Here is a 19,466-nt window from a genome sequence, read left to right as displayed (position 1 = left end):
AACAGAAATGATGCAAAGTTCCGAGATCAAGAGCTCTCTTTTATAGATTCGATTCTCGGAAGTTGGTTACGGATTCTAAGAAATCTTTTGTTACGCAAGCTTTCCGAGAACAAAGAAAGGGTAATCCTTTTCATTGCGACAGATTAAATTATTCGCCGTTGTAACATTTTGCTATTCGTTTTTTAATCCGGTATAAACAGCCTCGTGGTTCTTACGGTTTGACAGACCGTTAATTGGGTTCATTTCATTGTCAGAATACGGTCCTATATGACACTTTAAAAACGGTTTGACAATTCGATTTGGACTGTTAAACGAACTGATAACCGTCTTGTTTACAGTCTGTCAGACTTACGGTCTGTATATATGTATGTACCATGTAGCGTTACGGAAAACTTTCTTTTCAAGCGTAACAGTATGTCCATATGGGAAGAGAATGTTTCCTATGTCAAGTCTTGAAAAGCAGCTGATTGCACTCGCCTAAAGGCGCGAGTGCAGAGGCTGTCTGACTCTTTCTTCCCTCCGCTCAAGTGACGTCTATTTTTCCGGTTTGCGGCTCAGATATTTCGGTCAGCAGCACGATTAAACATGGCGGCAGTTATCGGTAGTCCACGACGGTTTCAAGAACTTTTTACAAACATATCTTTGAAGTTTAATCGAGCAGAATCAGAAGATGTTGTGCAGTCGTTGAAAAGGAATTATGGAGGGAAATTTGATTTGCTCGATAATCAAGACTTGTTGTCAAGTTTGCAACTTTTATTGAAGCATGGATTTGTGTCTGACAACAAACTCACCCTGATCGAAAAGTTTGTTGCGCCGAAATCGAACCAGGAAGAACAGATCAAGGAAATTATCAAGAGTTTCAAGGAGTCTCGGGAGCAAGAAGTTGATTCAGAGAGGGAATTGCCAGGGCGACAAGATGAAATCAAGAAAATTACGAAAAAGCTTGAAACTAAAGGACAGTCGCTGGTTGTGAATTTGTTTGGATCGGCTGGAGTTGGTAAGACAACACTAGCAAGGAGAGTTTGTTCCGAATGGCAAGGAAAGTATTTTGTTTGTGATCTAAGAGAAGCTAAAGATATGAGGGCCATTTATCTCAACATGATGAGTTCCCTTGGACTAACTGTTCCCATCGGTTACGTTGATCAGAATTCTGTTGTTACAAAAATTCATGAGAACATTCAAGTGTTAAATCAGCCAGTTCTCTTCTTACTCGATAATGTTGAACAATTCACCGCTGGCCAAGGGAAGGAAGGCAAGAACTTGAAAACGGCTTTCGTGCAATTTCTAGTGAGTCTTTTAGAATTTGATGAGAAAGACAAGAAATTATCATTTAAACTGCTCTTAACATCCAGGACTCATTTGCAAGATGCCACAAAGGTGGACAATTTTGAAGTGAAGCCTCTTGAAAGTTCCTTTTCAGAGGAAATCCTGATTTCCAAGGGAATGGTTAATGTTAATACCCAGCAGAAGAATGAACTACTTAACATCTCCAAAGGAATACCACTTCTTTTGAAAGGTTTAGCAGCTATTTTGCGACAAGAAAGACAAGCTGCTGATGATCTCATTGCTGGGATTGAGAAAGGGAAAGGTGCCACTCCAAAGAAATCAAAATTGAGAGAAGATGCTAAGGGAAAGCCATTCAATTTTGAAGATGAAGGACTGGATATAGGCCAGTTTTCCACAATCAAAGAAATGTTCAATTCCCTTCCCACTGATAGCTTGAAAGTGTCTGCTGTATCAATTTCACTCTTCTGTGGTCCTTTCTCTGTTTCCACAGCTGCTAAGATCCTTGGCATCAGCCCAGAAAATCAGGCAGAGGCTCTAGCTCAGCTGGAGGGGCTGGTAACTAGTCAAATTATTTCTGTGGTCAATGAAGAAGCAAAGGAAGTGATGTATGACATTCACCCACTTTTAAGAAAATATGCTGTCAGTATCAAGGAAGAAGCAGAATTCCACATGGCGTACTTGGAAGCCAAGGAACGATTCCATCAGCACTTTATGACAAAGATGGAAAAGATTGCAAAACTGATAGAGCCTGAGTATGTTAGAGCATTCCAACTTTTTCAGACTGACAGAGCAAACTATGAGTTTACTGTTGAGATCTCCTTGGAGCCAGAATATTTCAGTGTTCCAGGAGAGTTTCGTGAGAATGCCTTGATTGCATGTCTTTTCAATGATATGCTGACTGAAGACAAACAAATCCAGCTGTTTCATTCCTGGGCTGAGATGTGTGAAGATGATGGACGGTCAGGTAGGGGCAAGCAGTCATACCTTTATGTCGTTATGTCTCAAAATGAACAATATTGGTGATTCAATAACTTTTATTTTTAGAGACCGTTTCTAGCTACAACTATTATTTTTATTGTCATTGTGGTTGTGATTGTCATTGTTTTATTGCCATTTTAAATTATTATTTTATCATGAACAGCAAGGCATTCTTATCCCCAAGAAAAATTTATTTTACAATATAGATTGGTCTTACAAGATTCGTATAGCTAGAAGGGGTTGGTAGGTGGGAGGGATTGGGGCTCTTAAATAAAAGTGGTAGGGATCGACAGATCAGGGAATAAATTGTTTTTTACCTGATGAAATTAGCTGGTACTTGGCTCTTGCAGAGTGCTACATCCTTGAATGACTGCTTTACCTTTTAGTGGTTACGCCTGTGGCTTGTTTCGAATTTTATGCCCTAATTTCAAGTTCATCCGCTAGTTCCTTTCTTTTGATATGCTGTCTACTGATTGACATCTAGAATTGAACTTAAGAGATGGTGCTCGGTAGAATAATATTTAATATTTGTAAAGGTGACGGTCTCGACTCGATACTCAATCTTTGATGGTTCCAAGAATTAATAATTGAGTTTTGAGGATCAAGTTTTCAGTTTTTAATACTTTGTATCAAGATAAACTTCCCTATCTATTGCAATATTTATATATGTTTGAACTGATGTCTTGGAAATGTAATTTTTGTATAATCCGATTTGTATCACCCTGATTACTTTAAGTATCTCCCTGATTTTCCTGTATATAGCAAAAGGTGACGGGATCACCTACATAGTAACGTCTTGTATGCAGTGATCTCCAGATTCAGAAATCAGGTTTGATCAGGAGCCCTGGTTTGAGTAGTAAAGACACCAGCAAATGTATGTGTACCTGCTCTAGGTTGACCTTCTTTTGAAAAAAAAGGAAAAGAAATGAAATGACTAAGTCACTGTTTTGTTTATCATTATCTCGTCTTACATGTGTTTGGTTTGTGTACAGGATCTCTATCCCGGGCGCAGTTAAAATGCTGGGAAGCTCGACAAGTGTTAGATGTTGATGGAACTGAGCAAGCATTTAAAGTGTTGAAGGAAGCGTCCTGTTCATTAGAGAAAGTTCAGGACAAATCAAGTGCATTCTTCAGGCTTAGCAAAGGACTTCTCTTGTATTCTGAGGGGGAAACCCACTGGAGGAAAAGAGACTACAAGAAAGCACTAGAAACGTTGGAGTTATCGTTACAATTCACAGAACAACTCCTTAATGCTCATACCGATCTTGTAAGGTGTTACAATGCGATTGGAAACTGCCATTTCCACCTGCGCAAACCGGAGACAGCTCTTGACTTCTACGAAATAGCATACAACATGCAAAAGGAGTTGGCTGGTTCAGAGTACCACTTTGAAATTCCAATGTGCAAGAATCAAATCGGCACAGCGCATGAGGGTCAAGGAGACTATGAGAAGGCAGAGCAGTGGTACAGACAGGCACTGGAACTTTTGAAAGAACTCAAACTTTCAGGGTTTCATGACGAAGCTCACTTCTGTAGAAATCTTGCCAATGTTCTCATGTTTCAGAAGAAGTATCCAGAAGCAGTTGAACCTGCAGAAAGGGCTTACAACATAAGGATGAAGCTTTATGGGAATCACCCACTGACCGTGCGTAGCATTTTCCAGCGAGCAGTACTTCAGGCCAACTTTGGAAAATTCGAGAAAGCCTTGGAATTGTTCCTTGAAGCGTGGAAAATGGAGAAGTCGCTTGGTGCAGGAAACCATAGTGAAGTATGGCGAAAGATTATTACTGGTGTTGAGGACATGTATGACGAAACGGCGAAAGGAAGAAAGATGGAACGATTCATCCCATCATTTCTTTCCAAAAAGGAACAATTTAGAAAGGATGCATTGGAATTTTGCCAGCGTTTTTGGAATGAAGAAAAACGTTCTGGGCTTTTTAGTTTCACCGATTACAACAGAGAGATAATTGATGCATTATTGTACTTGGTTCGTGACAAGAAAGATAAGAATGAAACAGAAAAAGAGGCCTTGTGGTTCTATGAAGAGATGCAGGGTGCAAGTGAGGCAGAATTTCAAGAGGAGTTTGATCAGCAAACAGATTTGAGTGTGCTTAATGAGATGCTGAAAGAAAGAAGTTTGATCTTGGACAAAGTAATTCAACTTTGCGTTAACCTTACCGAGCATGAGAAACTCATGAAGCACCGAAACATCAAGTTGGCGCTGTACAAAAAAGTTCTTGTGAGACCAGACTTTGTCGGCGAGAAAGACGATGGATACGACAAAGCGGCAATAAAAATCAAGGTAGAACAGCTGTACCGAAATTCTGGGGAGGAGGAATATATTCCAGAATTCCAAGAGAGCCTGTTGAGTACTTGGCAAACGCAGTGGGAAGAAGGGAAAGGTGGAGAGAAGTTGAAAGAGTTTGGTGTGGCAAGGGAAAGAACAATCACTGGAATCCTCCAGTTATGCAAGGACCTTGAGAAAGAGGAAATGTTCAGACGATATGGAAACGAAGCACTGAGCTTTTATGAGGACTTATGGGAGGTGAAGCAGGCTATGATGGAACCCTCTCAAATGAAACATTTCCTCTCAAACGGCAAAAAGGTAGCTTCGTCTATTGGAGACCATGAAAGAGAGAACGTTTACGACAAGGCCTTACAGGTAGGTTTTCCTTACTTTATAAAGTTTGGTATATATGCAGGCTACATTTTATTCCGCTGAATCTGTAAACGGTTTTGTTTCTTAATTAGAGCATTTCTCTTGAATTATAGCTGTGCCAAGTGTGATGTTTTGTTATCTACTGCTTCTGTACAAATGTACATGTAGGATATGCAAGATAAACCGTCTGAAGAGCGACGTTCAGACTACTCCGAGACTTTGCAATGTGCTGGTCAAGAAGGCAGGGTTTAAGACTAAAAGTTGTTTTCTTGGTCATTAGAATGACTAGGGACCTAGCTTTCAGCTAAATACATGGCTAGTGTATTTTGAATTGCACCACTCTTTACTTTTTTCTTTTGTCGTCGTTGCAATAAAGCAACCGTCACTAATTAGCTAAATTCTGTAAGCTAAAAAGTGGTGTTTCTACGTAGTACCTGTCAAGGTCTTTATTGATGAATCAGGATCAATATAAACATGCTGTTTAACGAGTGAGAATGAAAAATTAAACGTTTAGTGTATTCCGCAAGTTACATACCTAACCAGTTACTTTTTGTTTTGTTCAGACCCTGAAAAGGACTGGGAAACATCCAGGGGCCACCTTGCGAACAAAAGGTAATTTATTTATGAATTCTAAAAAGTACGTTTTAGAGCCCAATATTTTGAGCCTTCAATACGACTTCTTTTCTTTAGTAAAATTATTTACTTGTTTGAGTCATTTAGATTAAATTCCCTTGCGTGGGCATGGATTATTCAAGGGTGGAGCATCTCACTATACTTTCAAGTTTATTGGATTTCTTATTTCTAGTGCTTTTTGATATTCCTTAGCCAAACAACCTACTTCTAAATCAGCTGAGGAAGAGGAAGAAGAAGAGGAGGTTGTGGTAGAATCTGAAGAGGAGATTACAGTTGGATCTGAGGAGGAGGCTGAAGACGCATCTCAAGGGGACATTGTGGTTGACTCTGGGGAAGATGTTATCGGGTCTGGAGAGGAGAGTGAATTCGAATCTGAGGACGCACCAGACGTCGGAGCTGAGGCAACTGAAACAGAAGACATTAGCTTGATCCTCGAGTAAGTTTCTTTTTGTCTGACAATATTGGATAGCCTTATTTCTGTGCACAGTTTACTTGTATATGTACGTAACTGTGCGAGAAGGATGTTTTTCTATCAGTGCCAAAAGCTACTGAGTTCTGCCGGACTTATCCTGGCAGTATTCGGGATGGTTGACGTATTTGAGACTAATTTAACAGCTCAGCTCCTACGAATGTCCTGTAGCTCAGTGAAATAACTCTGATCGTTCTTTGAGTAATCAATAATACATTTAACTTTGATTACAACTGATATGACGAATAGTATCGTATAAAAGAACTTGTAAATGGGCTTAAAGCTAACAATTCCGAATTTCAAATGCCCAAGAACTCACGGATAGGAATATTTTCGCTTTACTGTGGTATTTTTTGTGCAGTTAACACACTCTTGTCAGTCTTGGAGAAAATTTACTTTGATTAATTTGTATTTTAGATTCAAATTTTAACTACCAACTACGTTTTGACATGATTTTCTAATTTAATAGTAGGTAGAGCAAAAACGTTCAACCTTGTAAAGAAGAAACCTTCAGTTTTTGGTATTTCCGATCCGTAGATCAGCGGTTCTGTTTAAAAATGTGCACCTTTCCAACTGACATATATATTGTAAAGAGCAATGCTCGACTGCAGATCATTGGCAAGACTCATTGTCAAGTTTGTTGTTGTTTTTTCCAGAGACACTGTATCTAAACAAGGCAGCCACTGGGAGCCCAAAAAGGTGGCGGCACACGTGATATTTCCACCTTATGCTGTGTCTCAGGACAGGCTGATGGCCCTCCATAAATGGAAGTCTTCAGCGTGTTCCCCTTCTCTCCAAGAAAATGAAGCCATAGTTAGCGATGTGGTTGAACTATCAACTGGCATTTCTGAAGGACTTGCATTCAATAAGGAAGTCACCTTGGCCATCTCTCACAGTGCGTCTGACCTTAAGGGATATGAGGTGGTAGTGAAGAAGTTGATCGACAAGGACACCAATGAGTGGGTGGACGTCGATGAAACAGTTGATTTTCGATCTCTGTCAGGTAAAGGCTGCTCTTGAGTAACAAGGCATGTGCCTGTAAGATTAGCACCGTAGGAAAAGTAGCAGGCAGTATTTCCTGCAAAATGTTGTTTCCTAATCCATCTAAATCTTTAATCTAATTCCCTTTCGACACCTTTTCAACCTTAGTTAACTATCATTTGCTTTCATAATAGAATTAGTGAAATATCTCAGACAATTTAATACTGCACAAATTATATTTAGATAGGCAGAACGTTTTAAAAGAATTGTTTACTAAGAAAGCAGTACTTAACACCAACCAGGTGATAAGACCTGAAGCACGAAGGTTATGAGGGGGAAAATTGAGCAGAACGTGTAGTGACGAACTTTCAAAGTCATATCTTTGCGACCTTTACCATATTGTAGCTTCTTAAGACAGTTGAAAGTTTATATTTGTACTGTTTTGAAAGATTCTGATATCTTAGTATGGTCATATTTGTGGCGTTACTAAGTGTTCGTTTACACATTATTTGTTTCAGACCTCGAGCAAACTTATGGCAGTAATTTTCCTGACTATCTCCTTCCTGTTGCTGAGACTAAGATTACTCAGTGCTCCACTTTTGTGGTGGTTTGCCGTCTCAAGTCTTACATGTTCACCGTTACCTCTGAGTCAACAAGCCTTTCCTTGCCCGACTATCCCCTAGTCAAGGTTATCATTCCCGAAAATGCTGTTCATGCAAAAGAACAACTCCAGGTTACTGTCAAGGTACGTGTTTGTTTTTAATAAACAACTCGTGGTGAAGAACTTTCAATTGGGCTTAAGTGCAGACAGGATTTCACCGACGACCAGCTCCCGTCTGAGAAGGCAAACGGGAACGAAAAACGCAAACATGTTTATCAGGGTCGTAGCCAGAAGAAAAAATATATGACGGAGGCGATGTCCATGGATAAATTCGCTTCCTAGGTATTAAGGGGACGTTTATGATGACTACAATTAAACACAAAACAGGTATCATGCAAGGAAAAAGAGACTGAGGCAATTGCCTCGGTTCGCCTGTTACTACCCACGGCCCTATTGAGCGCTTTTACAACTGAAACAAAGCGTTGCGTATATGTGAGGTGATATTTGTGCTCGTCCTCTTGCACACTTAGCAACTTTAGAAAAAAATGAGGAACTGCACGTAGCGTAATATTTTCTGAACAGTGGCATCGTCAAGAAACCGACAATCTCTAAAGTTGCAAACTTGTTCCTAACTTTGAACAAAGGGTATAAACTGGCGAAAATTAGCTACATGTACTCGTCCACTCGACTAAACCTATTGTATTTAGTGATATTCAGTCTATCTTACAGCGGTGACCGTTGCATTACTGTACATATATTATAGGTGTCTCGGTGAGCAGGCTGGCAAACAAAGTCCGCGTTTGAACCCAGCAGTCCGCGCCCTTCTGTGGTTACTAAAAATCATTCTACTGCTCCTTGTCTGTCTGTCTGTCTGCCTATCCGCCTGTCTACCTGTCTGTCTGGTTCAATTTTCGGTATCCATTTATACGCTTGCATGGATGGAGAGAGGCACTGTGAGCTGAAAATGTCTTGTCCAAAAACGCAACTCAGTGAACCTAGCCAGGGCTCGAATCCAGACCGTTGTATCCAGAGTCCAGCACACTAACTATCCGGCCATTTGGTCTCCCGCGTATTTCGAATGACGTCTGTTAAGTAATTTGTTGCGTTTCCTGTTTTCTATCTATTTTTATTTTTACTTATTTTTTGCGTTAGGTACAAGAGTTTCCCAGCAAAGAAATAAAACGAAAGGAAGTGTTGGCTGGGCCCATCCTTAGAATTTCGTGTGACAGAGAAGTTGAGTTTCAGGAACCGGTAACTCTTCAGCTACCTTTGTCTTTGAGAGAAAGGTCAGACTTCCCTGATTCGTCGTTGGTCCTCGCTAGGGTCTTATTTCAACAGTCTGATGGCGAACATCGTCAGTGGACTGAAATTACAGATAGCCTGGAACTTCCTCCAAGTTTTGATGGAACTGTCATTAAATTCAGTATCAGACACTTCTCAGGGTATGCTAAAGCTGCAGTTTTGTGTGTGTTATTGTGTTTATTTTACACGTGTTGGATGGTACAACTTTGTTCCCGTACCATATTTTATCGAGTAAAGGGCAAGCCTTTCTTGTGTTACTTAGGGTTACTCACTAAATACAGTCATTCGAAACTCAAACGATACGACTCGAAACGCGATACTCGACGTTTTCCAGTTTCGAGGATCGAGGATCGAGTAGAGTCGTTCGAGTTGCGAGTGATTACCAGCTTATATTAGACGGTACTGCAATAATAGTGAGTTCTGACAATGGCTTGGAGTCCGACACATGTCCTATACACACATCATTGGGACGGTGTAGTACTCATGCAAAGATTATGCTCCATATGTGAGATAGATATATGAGAGTGGCAAAGGGGTGGGGGAGGGGGGTACCAACTGAATCACGCATTACGCTGAATTTTTCTATAGAACCACGCATTATGGATAATTTAATCACCAATAATTAATCACTAATCATGTTCACGTAAAAAAAAAAGGTGAGCACATCGTCAATTTTACTTTCTCGACCCTAAAAGCGTCGCTAAAAAGAGAACCCTGCCGATTCAACCACAGGAAGATATTGACAAATTTTCAAACTTTTTCCCTCCGAAAATGACAATTATTGGCTAAAATAAAAGTGGTGACCCGTACAGGGAGGTTAGCCGGTGGGAATTTTCCCTCTCCAGACCACTTTCGGCAATCTCCACGCGCCTGTTTTTTCCTTTCCCTATAACACAATCGGGAACCTGTTCACAAGCCAAGTTGGCAGAGATGTTGTATACGAATGGATAAGACGTCTACGTCACTTTTGTCATGCTTTAATACACAGGCAGTATTTGTGTCAAAACTTTATCCCGTCAAATCTTCTTCTGAACGGCAGCATTCTTAGGTCTGTGAATGACATAACATGGCGTTTGAATTCAGTTAGGTCTTTATGCCGACGTTCATTAAGCGGTACAAAAACGTTTTTCCTTGTTTTGTCTTCACATTGCTTACACAGCTGTCTTCTTGCGAGGCATAAAATGACACCAAACTCTAACGTCTCTCATCGTTTCAGCTCTTTGGGACAACATTCTTTCAGACCTTTCATACGAAAGTCGGATTCGGATATGGTCTGATACACTGCCAAAAATGGTCAGTCGACAAAACGAACAAAAATTACACTGAAGCTCATAGTCCTTGTGCAAAGTTTAACTATTTTCAATTGACTTATTCCTATTGTGTCACAACTGTTTGGACCAATAGTACCACAAAGATCCACGGAGATAAAAGATATATAAAGTCAAGAAAAGGACGAAAAAGATCAGAAAATGGTGTCACGTCTGCCACTTGTTTTAAGACTCTAATTACTATTTACTTTGAATGAATGGAATCCTTCCAGTTCAAAAAACGTTTACTTATCATGGAAATCTAGTTGGTAAATCACGTTTCACGTACTAGTAAAATAGGAAATCACACATTACGTTATGATGTTTTATCCCACGTCACGCGGCTAATTTGGTCTCAATCACGCGTCGCGCTACTAATTCGGGGGCGATGACGCGTCACGCAAAAACCCTTTACCACCCTCACATATCATAGTACGTATGAAGAGATATTTATGCCAGGCTTCGCAGAACACAAAGAGAAATGCATTTATCAGTCTCGCGCTTTACTCGAAGATGCATCAAGTAGATTGGATAGGAATTAGACGTGCTCAATCTGCCAAGTTCTCACAGTGCACTCAAAACGATTCGTCCGTTCAACATTCCATTTCTCTGTTTCCTGTCATCCATTGCTAACATTCTTCATTGTTCTCGCGCATTGCTTTGTTTCTCTTACGTTTCGAAAAATAAAGAGAAAATGTTCACTGGAAGAGGGTGTAGCACCATTTTTGCATTACGTGGTGCCTTTTGCTCCCATACAAAATAATTTTTTCCTTATTTTTGTTTATGTTTACAGATTTTGGAGCTGGCTCGAGTGGTGCGCAACATCAGTCGTTCAGTTTGTAGCTGGTGATTACAACACAGAATGTGTCAGACACGCAGTAGTTTTTACTGCCTCTCTTCCAGTAGACACTCGCATTGGGTCTAAAACAGAGCTGAGCCTTTATTGCAGTCCTAATGACAAGAGAAGGGAGCTAATTGACAATGAGGATGGGCTCTTGCTGCAAGAGGAAAGTGCATGGGAATTCATGCAGCCGAATGATAAAGCCTATGTATTCCTCTCAGAAGGTGTTGTCAGACCAGTCAAACTGGAAAATGTCAGAGACTTTTTCGTCAGGTGAGGCACTGGAGCGTGAATGTCTATGGAGCGTCGGAAGATGTTGACTAAAGCTAAATGTATTCAGGAGGCAGAAGTATTTGATTATGGAAACTAAACTGTATACGCTATCTGTTATTCCACAAACTTTTCCATTGTGTTGGATCAGTGTTGTAATCGCTGTTGTAAATCCAAAACGAAAACATTTGCTGTTCGGTTAATGAAACTCGATAGAGCGACCTTTAAAACTCCTCCTAGTGATCAAACAAATCAATATTTGTTAAGCTTAGTGGGTTTAGAGTTCCGTACGCTAGCATGCTTCTTTGACTAATTTTTTTCTTCTTTTTTTTTTCTTGATCTTTCCAACCTTCAGCTTAGCGTTGGCAAGGTAATGGATAGTGACCTCCATGTATGTTTCTTATTGCCACTGTTGATATTAATATTCGATTATAAAAAATGGTCCAATAATACGGAACAACCTTTAAAGAACACCGCAACAGTTAAACAGTTTCTAAGCTGTCCTATTTTGACTGACGTTACTCTAACAGGTTTCAAGAACGCGGTTCCATGAAGAGAACTCTTAAAGTGTTCGTTGTCGCCCACGGAGACCTAACAGTAGAGTTTCGTAGTAGCCAACAACTGGAAGAAGAACATTTGTTGTGTAGACTGGAAATGGAACTACCTCCCCCTGCAAGAGATACAGAGGTAAAATCTCGAGAGGGTTTTTTAATGATTAACTGATCGATTGATTGATTGATGGATTGTCATGTTATATTACTATAGATCACCGATGGCGTCAAAATGTGGTAGGAACATCAGTCGCACGGTTGCCTAATACCTCGTGTGCCACCTTTTTTTTCACTCCTACCACATTTCGACCTCATCTGTGATCTATTACTGAACAGACGCAAGGAAAAATGGAATTTATTTGTTAAAAATAAATACGTTTTTTAGCTAATCAGCGAGCGTTTTTTTTTTTTTCTCTGGGCCTATTTTCCAATTAGTTATAACTGAAGGGAGAGAGCTTGTCTCTGAGCAGTGATGACAATTTAGACATTAAACGATCATAAACTCTCCAATGTCTGCAGCCCAATTCAATTCAAGTTGATGCAATAGTTTCAGTTGGCGACCAGTACCAGTTTATGAAACATTTAACTATTGTCCTGTTAGTAAAAAGCTTTTAAACTACTGATGGCATACCTTGTTTTACAGAAAACGCCTGTAGAGTTCTTTGGTGTGCCTTTAGATGATAGTGACCTTACCGACGCCCCTTTGACGGATATGCTAGCGGCATGCAAGGGTGTCTTACAGGAAATAAACCGGGGCGACATTTATGAACGCCATAGTACAGGAAGCTCCGACCGCGCTTCGGTAACGCGTTTCTTCGAGGCTCTTGCAAGACTGCCGCCGGAGGATCAATCAAAGTGTTTCAATACAATTGTCGAATTTCTGAAAGGGAGAGGTTTAGGGTTGGAGCATGTCGCAGATCGTCTCCTTAAAGGTAAACGCAATTATTTTAGCGTGTTAAAATTGAGATGAAGATAGAAAATGCACGCAAACAATTTCGCGCGTTATTTAACCTCAAGGGAACACGAGGATGAATTAGAGAAACTTTCTTGCCATTGCGTTTCCGTGAAGGTAACACATGTTTCGGTAAGTATTCCCATTTAAGGATTCTTGTTAATCCGTCATGTATGAGGGTTTCGAGTTTTCTTTAATCGGTACATGTCTCTCACGGTCAGTAAAACATGTAAAACACAAAGTACTACTGTCACATTTTCCTCTTTGCAAAATGATTGCAAGAATGTGTGAAGTGATTACCGCATGCCGATCGTTTCAAAAGTTCGTGTCACGGCCTAACTATTTATTCCGCCTTGGCATTTTAAAACCATGACTCTATTGTATATAAAGCAAGAAAAATGCATATACCACACTATTTTACAGCTGTAGAGGTGTAGTTTGCATAGTGGACGTCACATCTCCATATACTTATGTAATATGCGCTGTTGTTGGCTGATATTTTACCGTGACTACATTTGCACATTCAAAAGGCTTCTTTTCCCAAACCTTAATGCCATAAACTTATTATCTGGTCAGACTGGTTCAGATTACTACCAACACTACCTCTTTTACTCTTTCCTCCACCATCCCCCACTTCACTTGCTCTACCTTCCCTGTGACATTCTTCCTTCTCTCTTGTTCACATCGTTCCACCGGACCTTGTCCACTTTCTCTAACATTTCCATCACTAGTTACTTCCTTGCTACCTTCCACGCTCCCGACTGCACTCTCCTTATCTCCCTCGGTCACAAACTCCCTTCTCCGCCTCTCAGTTGACTCCAGCTACTTACACTTTAGCTCTAATCCAAAATATATTTTCACCAGGCTATCACGCCTAGACCTCACGTGAACAAATTAACTTATGTTGGCTGTTAATTAGCATTTTCTCTCATCAGCGGAAGCATTGGTAAGCATTTCACCCGATGAAAACGTGTGCTCTTTGGTTGCTGAGAAATTGAAGATGGGTTCTCTATGGAAGAAACTTGCTAGCAAGTTAAAAGTCGCATGGGCTATCATGGAAAACATTCAAGAGGAAGAAAGAGGAGATGGCGAGGAATGTTGTCGTAAGTCGCTTAAACGATGGCGCGAAACCAATGGTTCACGGGCCACTGTTAGAGAACTCATGAGGTGTCTAACGGACATGGGCTATGGTATCATCAACTGGCATATAATGAAAGAACTTAACCTTGTCGTAAGAGAAAATATGCCTCAGTCAGTGAGATTATGACATCTAGATCTTCAAAAGGTATTGGTGATGGAGTTCTAATGGCACATAGTTAGAGAACGTATTCTTGGGGCAAAAAAATATACAGATATATCTATGCCTCATTCAGAAAGAGCGGGATGTGTTTAACCCTTTTAGCTCTAAATTGCAGGCTTTTCTTTTTTTCAGTTTAATGAATGGATCCCTGTATGCCATTTGATGGCTATCGATCTGTCTATCTCAAAAATCGCATCAGCAAGTAACCGCTGAGAAATTGATACTTTTGACAAACGATGGTTTGAAGGAAAAGTTCAAACCTTCCATGGTTGGTGAACTATATCATATACAGGGGGAAGGTTTCCCAAGTTTATGCTTTCAATGAATAGATCAATACCGGATCATTTTGGTGCTAACAGTTTCATCAAAATCGACCAAACGTGAAGCAGAAAGTGACGTCACACTTACTCAGACCCTCACTAGATCATCTTCGTGTTCTTGGGCACATAGGGCCATGCATGGTGGGCCATGCATGGTGACGTTACAAGTTCACAGGTATTTTTTTTTTGTGGCGAAAGGGTTAAGCAACATGGGCTTCGCTAAGAGTGAAGTGGCTTATCATGAGAGTACCTAATCTTTTCGTGACAGAAAATTTGCCAAGGTGAGATATGATACGACAGGCCTTTTGATAAACAAGCTCATGACTATACTTGTAATGCAAAGCTTTCCCAGGGTATACCGTGTAATATCTTACGAGTCACTTATATTTTCGCTGTATACTCACGAAACTTTCTATTTTATGACCTGCCATAGAAAACACAGTTGTCAAAACAATTAATGCGACACACGCGCAGCGTACGATGGGAACGTCGAGTGTAATAACGTGGACAATATCATGGGTGACAAATTACTCCTTAATTTTGGCTCGAAATTTCTGCGATAATTTATTGTGTCACATGTGAAATTGCAAAATTGCCATGGCAACATTTGGGGCGAAATTGCTCGATACAATTAACAAGTCAAAAAACAGCGGCTGTAGGCGTAATTTGTCTCCTATGATAGTCAAAGGTAGTCAAATGGTATACTCGTGAAAACAGGAAATAATTTCACATGCGTTTTGTCAAAGTTCTCATAAAAATTTTGACAAAACGCGCGTGAAATTTTTTCCTAATTTCACCGTCACCATTATGTTATCATTAACAAGTATCCTGTATTCTGATTAGCTGTATTTTCCGGTATAAAGAAGCATATTTTAATATTCCTTCGAAACTAAGTTTCTTTAAACCTCGGATTCATACCCCCACCGTGGTACAAGATGGTGGGGTAGAGGGAACCCCTCTCGAGTTTTGTTCTGTTAGGGCAGAGTCAAATAAAATTTACATTGATTAGATAGCCCTGAACCTGCTCTACAAGATGATACCATTTTTGTTGGTTATAACGCCATATGACGTCAAATGACGTCATTTGGCCCGCCATCCTGGGTCCGCCATCTTGGATTTCGTCATTTTCTTTTTAAGTCAAGAAATAAAGGGAATTAACCCAAATTAAAGCCACAATGCTTATGAAATTCATGAATTTCTGCAATTTGATGAAGAAAGCTGGAAAAAATACAGTTGATTTTTGGCCAGACCGACATGAAATTTGCTGGTTGCCATGGCAATGTCAAAAATGATAGACACGATTTACATAGCAAAATTTTCTCGGAGAATGAAGGAACAGCTACTGACAGTCTCAGCTTCTGAGGCCCGGTTCAGACGTCGAATTTTACCTGTGCCGAACCTACTACCTATTTGGGTGGACCCAAATAATAAAATTCGGCAGTTGAGTCAAACGTCGAACCTAATTTAGTCGGACCTAATTGCAAAAATAAAAGAGGCACTATTTCAAGCGACGGTTATTGCTGACCAAAATGACAGGAAAAATGCGAGAAAGACAAATTGTGGAAATGAAGAGCTTGTTTTTCTTGCGAGTGCGATCAAGGAGGGCAGAAGAAGGCGACTCCAGATGCAGTTAGCATTAAACTACTTATTTTCTCTCAAAAACATGACTGTTAACTGCCTGCTTTCCAACCAGCTACACTTACATTGTTTTTCATGAAATACGGCTGACACCGCATACAGAAGTGGTTTATGCACTTCAAGCAAGTACATTTCGTGCTCTCGAAGCAAGAGGAAGACACATCTTCTAGATCTTCCCGCCATTTTGTTCCAAAGAGATCACAACAAGCTGTGTGCGCATGAAAAAAATAGGAAACGTGAATAACTCTGGGTAAAAATTGATTTATTTAATGTATTTGTCATGTATGCATTAGATTCGGCACATGCAAAAGTTCGACGTATGAACTGAAGTCGATCTTTTGCCGTTCTTTTCGAAAAGCCCGGTTGAATAGAACGGTAGGTCGACCCAAACACAAATCTGTCGAACCTAATAGATTCTAATTGTGCCGAATCTAATTATTAGATTCGGCACATGTAAGGTTCGACGTTTGTACTCCTTGTACGTCCGGGGGTTAAAGTACTTAAATAAATTCTAGTTTCTTTGGAATATATTTGCTCCTTTATTTTTGAATATTTGCTCGCTCATTTTAACAAACCGTCTTTAGAAGTCTGTTAGCTTTTTCACATTTCAAATATTTTATTTCTCTAAATTGTTGCATGAAAGTTCATCGTTCGAGATGCTTACCTGCAAGACCGTCTTTAAAGTAGGCTGACTAAATTTGCATTCTCTATTTCAGAAACGAGCGAAAAATCTGGGGCGAGTTTCATCTCGCAGTTGCTTGTGGGGTGGCTACCAGGGAACAAAATTTTTGTTTTTTAACTTTTTGTCTCTACATAGTAACAGTTCACAAGCGACTAAGACATAAGACTCGCTCCTGATTTCCGCTCGGTTCTAAAGTGGCGAATGTTGGAGAGGTCTGAGTCCGACGCGCCAATTTATTTTGCGCCCAATAAAATATGCCAAGAAATCTTCGACAGATTTTAAAACACCTACAAAGTCCAGTCCCAAAACTGGATTAGAATATTTTTGTTTCGTTGTGTTTTTTAATAGTTTTGAATTTATATTAAATTATCATATGATTTTATTCTCCACATCAGGACTTAGCGTCTTGCCAATTTTGATCTGCAACCTGCTTTATCAAATAAATTATGTAGGTAGGTAGGTAGGTAGGTAGGTAGGTATGTTTAAAAAACAAAAAAAAACAAAACAAAAAAACAAAAAGGTAAATTGTGTATATTAACAGAATGTTGTATTTTTGCCGTAGGAAAAAAAGTTATGAGGAGTTACTAATTTAGTTTTAATTTAATTATTCACTCGAACGAAAACTTTCAAGTCCAAAGTGAGTTTTTATTCTCCTAAGAGTTGAAATGTTGGCGTAGTTTAATATTCAGCTCTATAAGCTTTAATTTGATATAGGGGTTTAGGTATCGACAATTTAAACCGGGAGCGCTACATTGCTTGGACGCGACACACCTCTAAAAATTAAAGGTATATAAAAACTTAAGAGAGGTTTACCAAATGTTCTTTTATTGTGGAGCTTGTGAGTTAAAAAAAGGTTAATTAGTTTCCAGCACGACAGACAGATTTCAAGTACAACAGTGGACGTTCGTCGATCAATATTCGTGGGTAGCCGTCAGGTTTTACTCTCCGACACCATAGATTTTTAATACTTGCCAGCTCATAGAGTTTTGGCGGCAATCAGTTTCAGCGTTTGCTGCTATGTAACCTCGAAGTGAGCAATAACAGCACGTTTTGCTGAGTTTAGGTAGTTCAAGTTCCCTAATATATATTGGCACAGAATGTCCTAAACTGCTCAGGGAATTCCCTAATTTGACTCTAAATGCTTTAGAAAGATCGACAGAAATTAGGCACGCTCGTTTTTCGACCTTTCTGGGTCATGCAGTCTTGTTCTCTTGAAATATATGTCTGGATTTATGGAAACGGTGTTAAAGGCAGCATCAAGTGTTTCTTGATTTATTTGTTTTTTTAATGTTTTTTTTTTTTTCTGCTTTTGCTATGACAGCAGCTTGTAAATCTTACCTAGCATGAAATGTAGAATCTCCTTGCCGCATGTTTCATTTATTTAGGTATTTTTTTCATTATTTATCAACCCCCCCCCCCCCCCTTTTTCAATTTGCGTTAAGTTTAGCCCAGGCTACACTCGTCTGAATTCAGTTCGCGCGGTGACTCTGACAAGGAGCGACCGATTAGCGTTCTGTATTTGCTGTCTAAAGGAAGTCTGCCCGAGGACATCATTAAGTCCAATGAAGGTCCAAGTCCAACGATTTGCTAGTAAGCGTCGTGCATTATCGTAGGTGAGGTGGGCCTGAGGCGATGTGTAAACTGTACGAATCACATTTAGTCCCGTAACAGTAGGCCGTTTGCCCTGTGGCGATAATGTTGTGCTTGCTTTAGACAGCAAAAATCTTTGGCCACATCAATTTAGGGCTCAGACGTGCAATGGACTAGACATTTCTAGCTGCTGTTGGCGTCATTTACTCTGAACTTTGATGTAGCTAAAGACTTTTGTATTTGGTCTGGAAGTGTGACTTCCGCGCTTGACAAAATTGAAGTACATCCAGGACATTGCTATTCGCGAGCAAAACATGGCCACGAGGAGAGAGAAGAACATGAGTTCAAGCGCTGATCGTGAGTAGAATTTCCTTGTTTTATCGATTTTAGGCGTTCTCGGCTTAGCTAAGTATCAGAACTGTCTGTGATTCGCTAGCGCGGAAGAAATTTATTTGCGTGGTTTCCGGGCGATAATTGACGTAACGACAACATGTTGAGTGTTCGCTTACTGCTAACTATCCAGGTGATCTGGTGACGTCATTGCGCGAGACTGGAGAGAAAATTTTATTGCCGTATCCCATAAGGCAGCCCGCGCGTAGTCGTGAGTTTGTATTGGAATGATGGCGGTCACTGCCAGAGCGAGTGTTGATGCTTTTCAGAATTATTTTGTCTTGTCTTATACCGCGCTTGGAACTCGGAATTGTGCTGTTAATATGAGAAGTGTTGATTTGGACAGTTGGGAAGTGTCTTTCGACGATGAATCTTTTCTACACTTGGATGGAAGCGATTTGAGTACTTGAATCGCACAACATGCAGCGCTGACCGCATCGCATTGTAGCTTGAAAATCACTTGGTGTTTTACTACAATTTGCTTTTAATAGTGTTCTTTCTATACCGTATTAAAGGAACTGCATTCTATCGATCTCTCGTTTGCTTTTATTTAGTCATTCATTTTATTATTGTCGTATGTCGTCCACAGCACTAGTTCGGTCGACCATTCGATCAAACGCCCTCCAACTCAGTAAAGAAAAAAATTTAATAGTCTGAATGGCACACGCCAGGAATTGCTAGAAAAGATTGGCCTGACCTTTAATAAATTTGGAGA

General features: G+C 40.0%; 1 protein-coding gene across 1 annotated transcript; it reads left to right on the top strand.

Moving 5' to 3' along the window:
- The first annotated feature begins 317 nt into the window (after window positions 1-317).
- Window positions 318-17,290, top strand: LOC145495099 (uncharacterized). The gene is made up of 11 exons (XM_081474671.1): window positions 318-2,251; window positions 3,258-4,927; window positions 5,488-5,536; window positions 5,750-5,993; window positions 6,683-7,029; window positions 7,526-7,752; window positions 8,761-9,050; window positions 11,011-11,331; window positions 11,859-12,015; window positions 12,523-12,811; window positions 13,767-17,290. Exons 1-11 carry the CDS (start codon window positions 586-588, stop codon window positions 14,096-14,098), a joined length of 5,592 nt encoding a protein of 1,863 aa, XP_081330797.1. The 5' UTR covers window positions 318-585; the 3' UTR covers window positions 14,099-17,290.
- The last annotated feature ends 2,176 nt before the right edge of the window (window positions 17,291-19,466 follow it).

This window comes from Orbicella franksi, chromosome 8, assembly GCF_964199315.1.
Source record: "Orbicella franksi chromosome 8, jaOrbFran1.1, whole genome shotgun sequence".
Classification (NCBI taxonomy): domain Eukaryota; kingdom Metazoa; phylum Cnidaria; class Anthozoa; order Scleractinia; family Merulinidae; genus Orbicella; species Orbicella franksi.
This window is presented reverse-complemented; position numbering and strand designations above follow the sequence as displayed.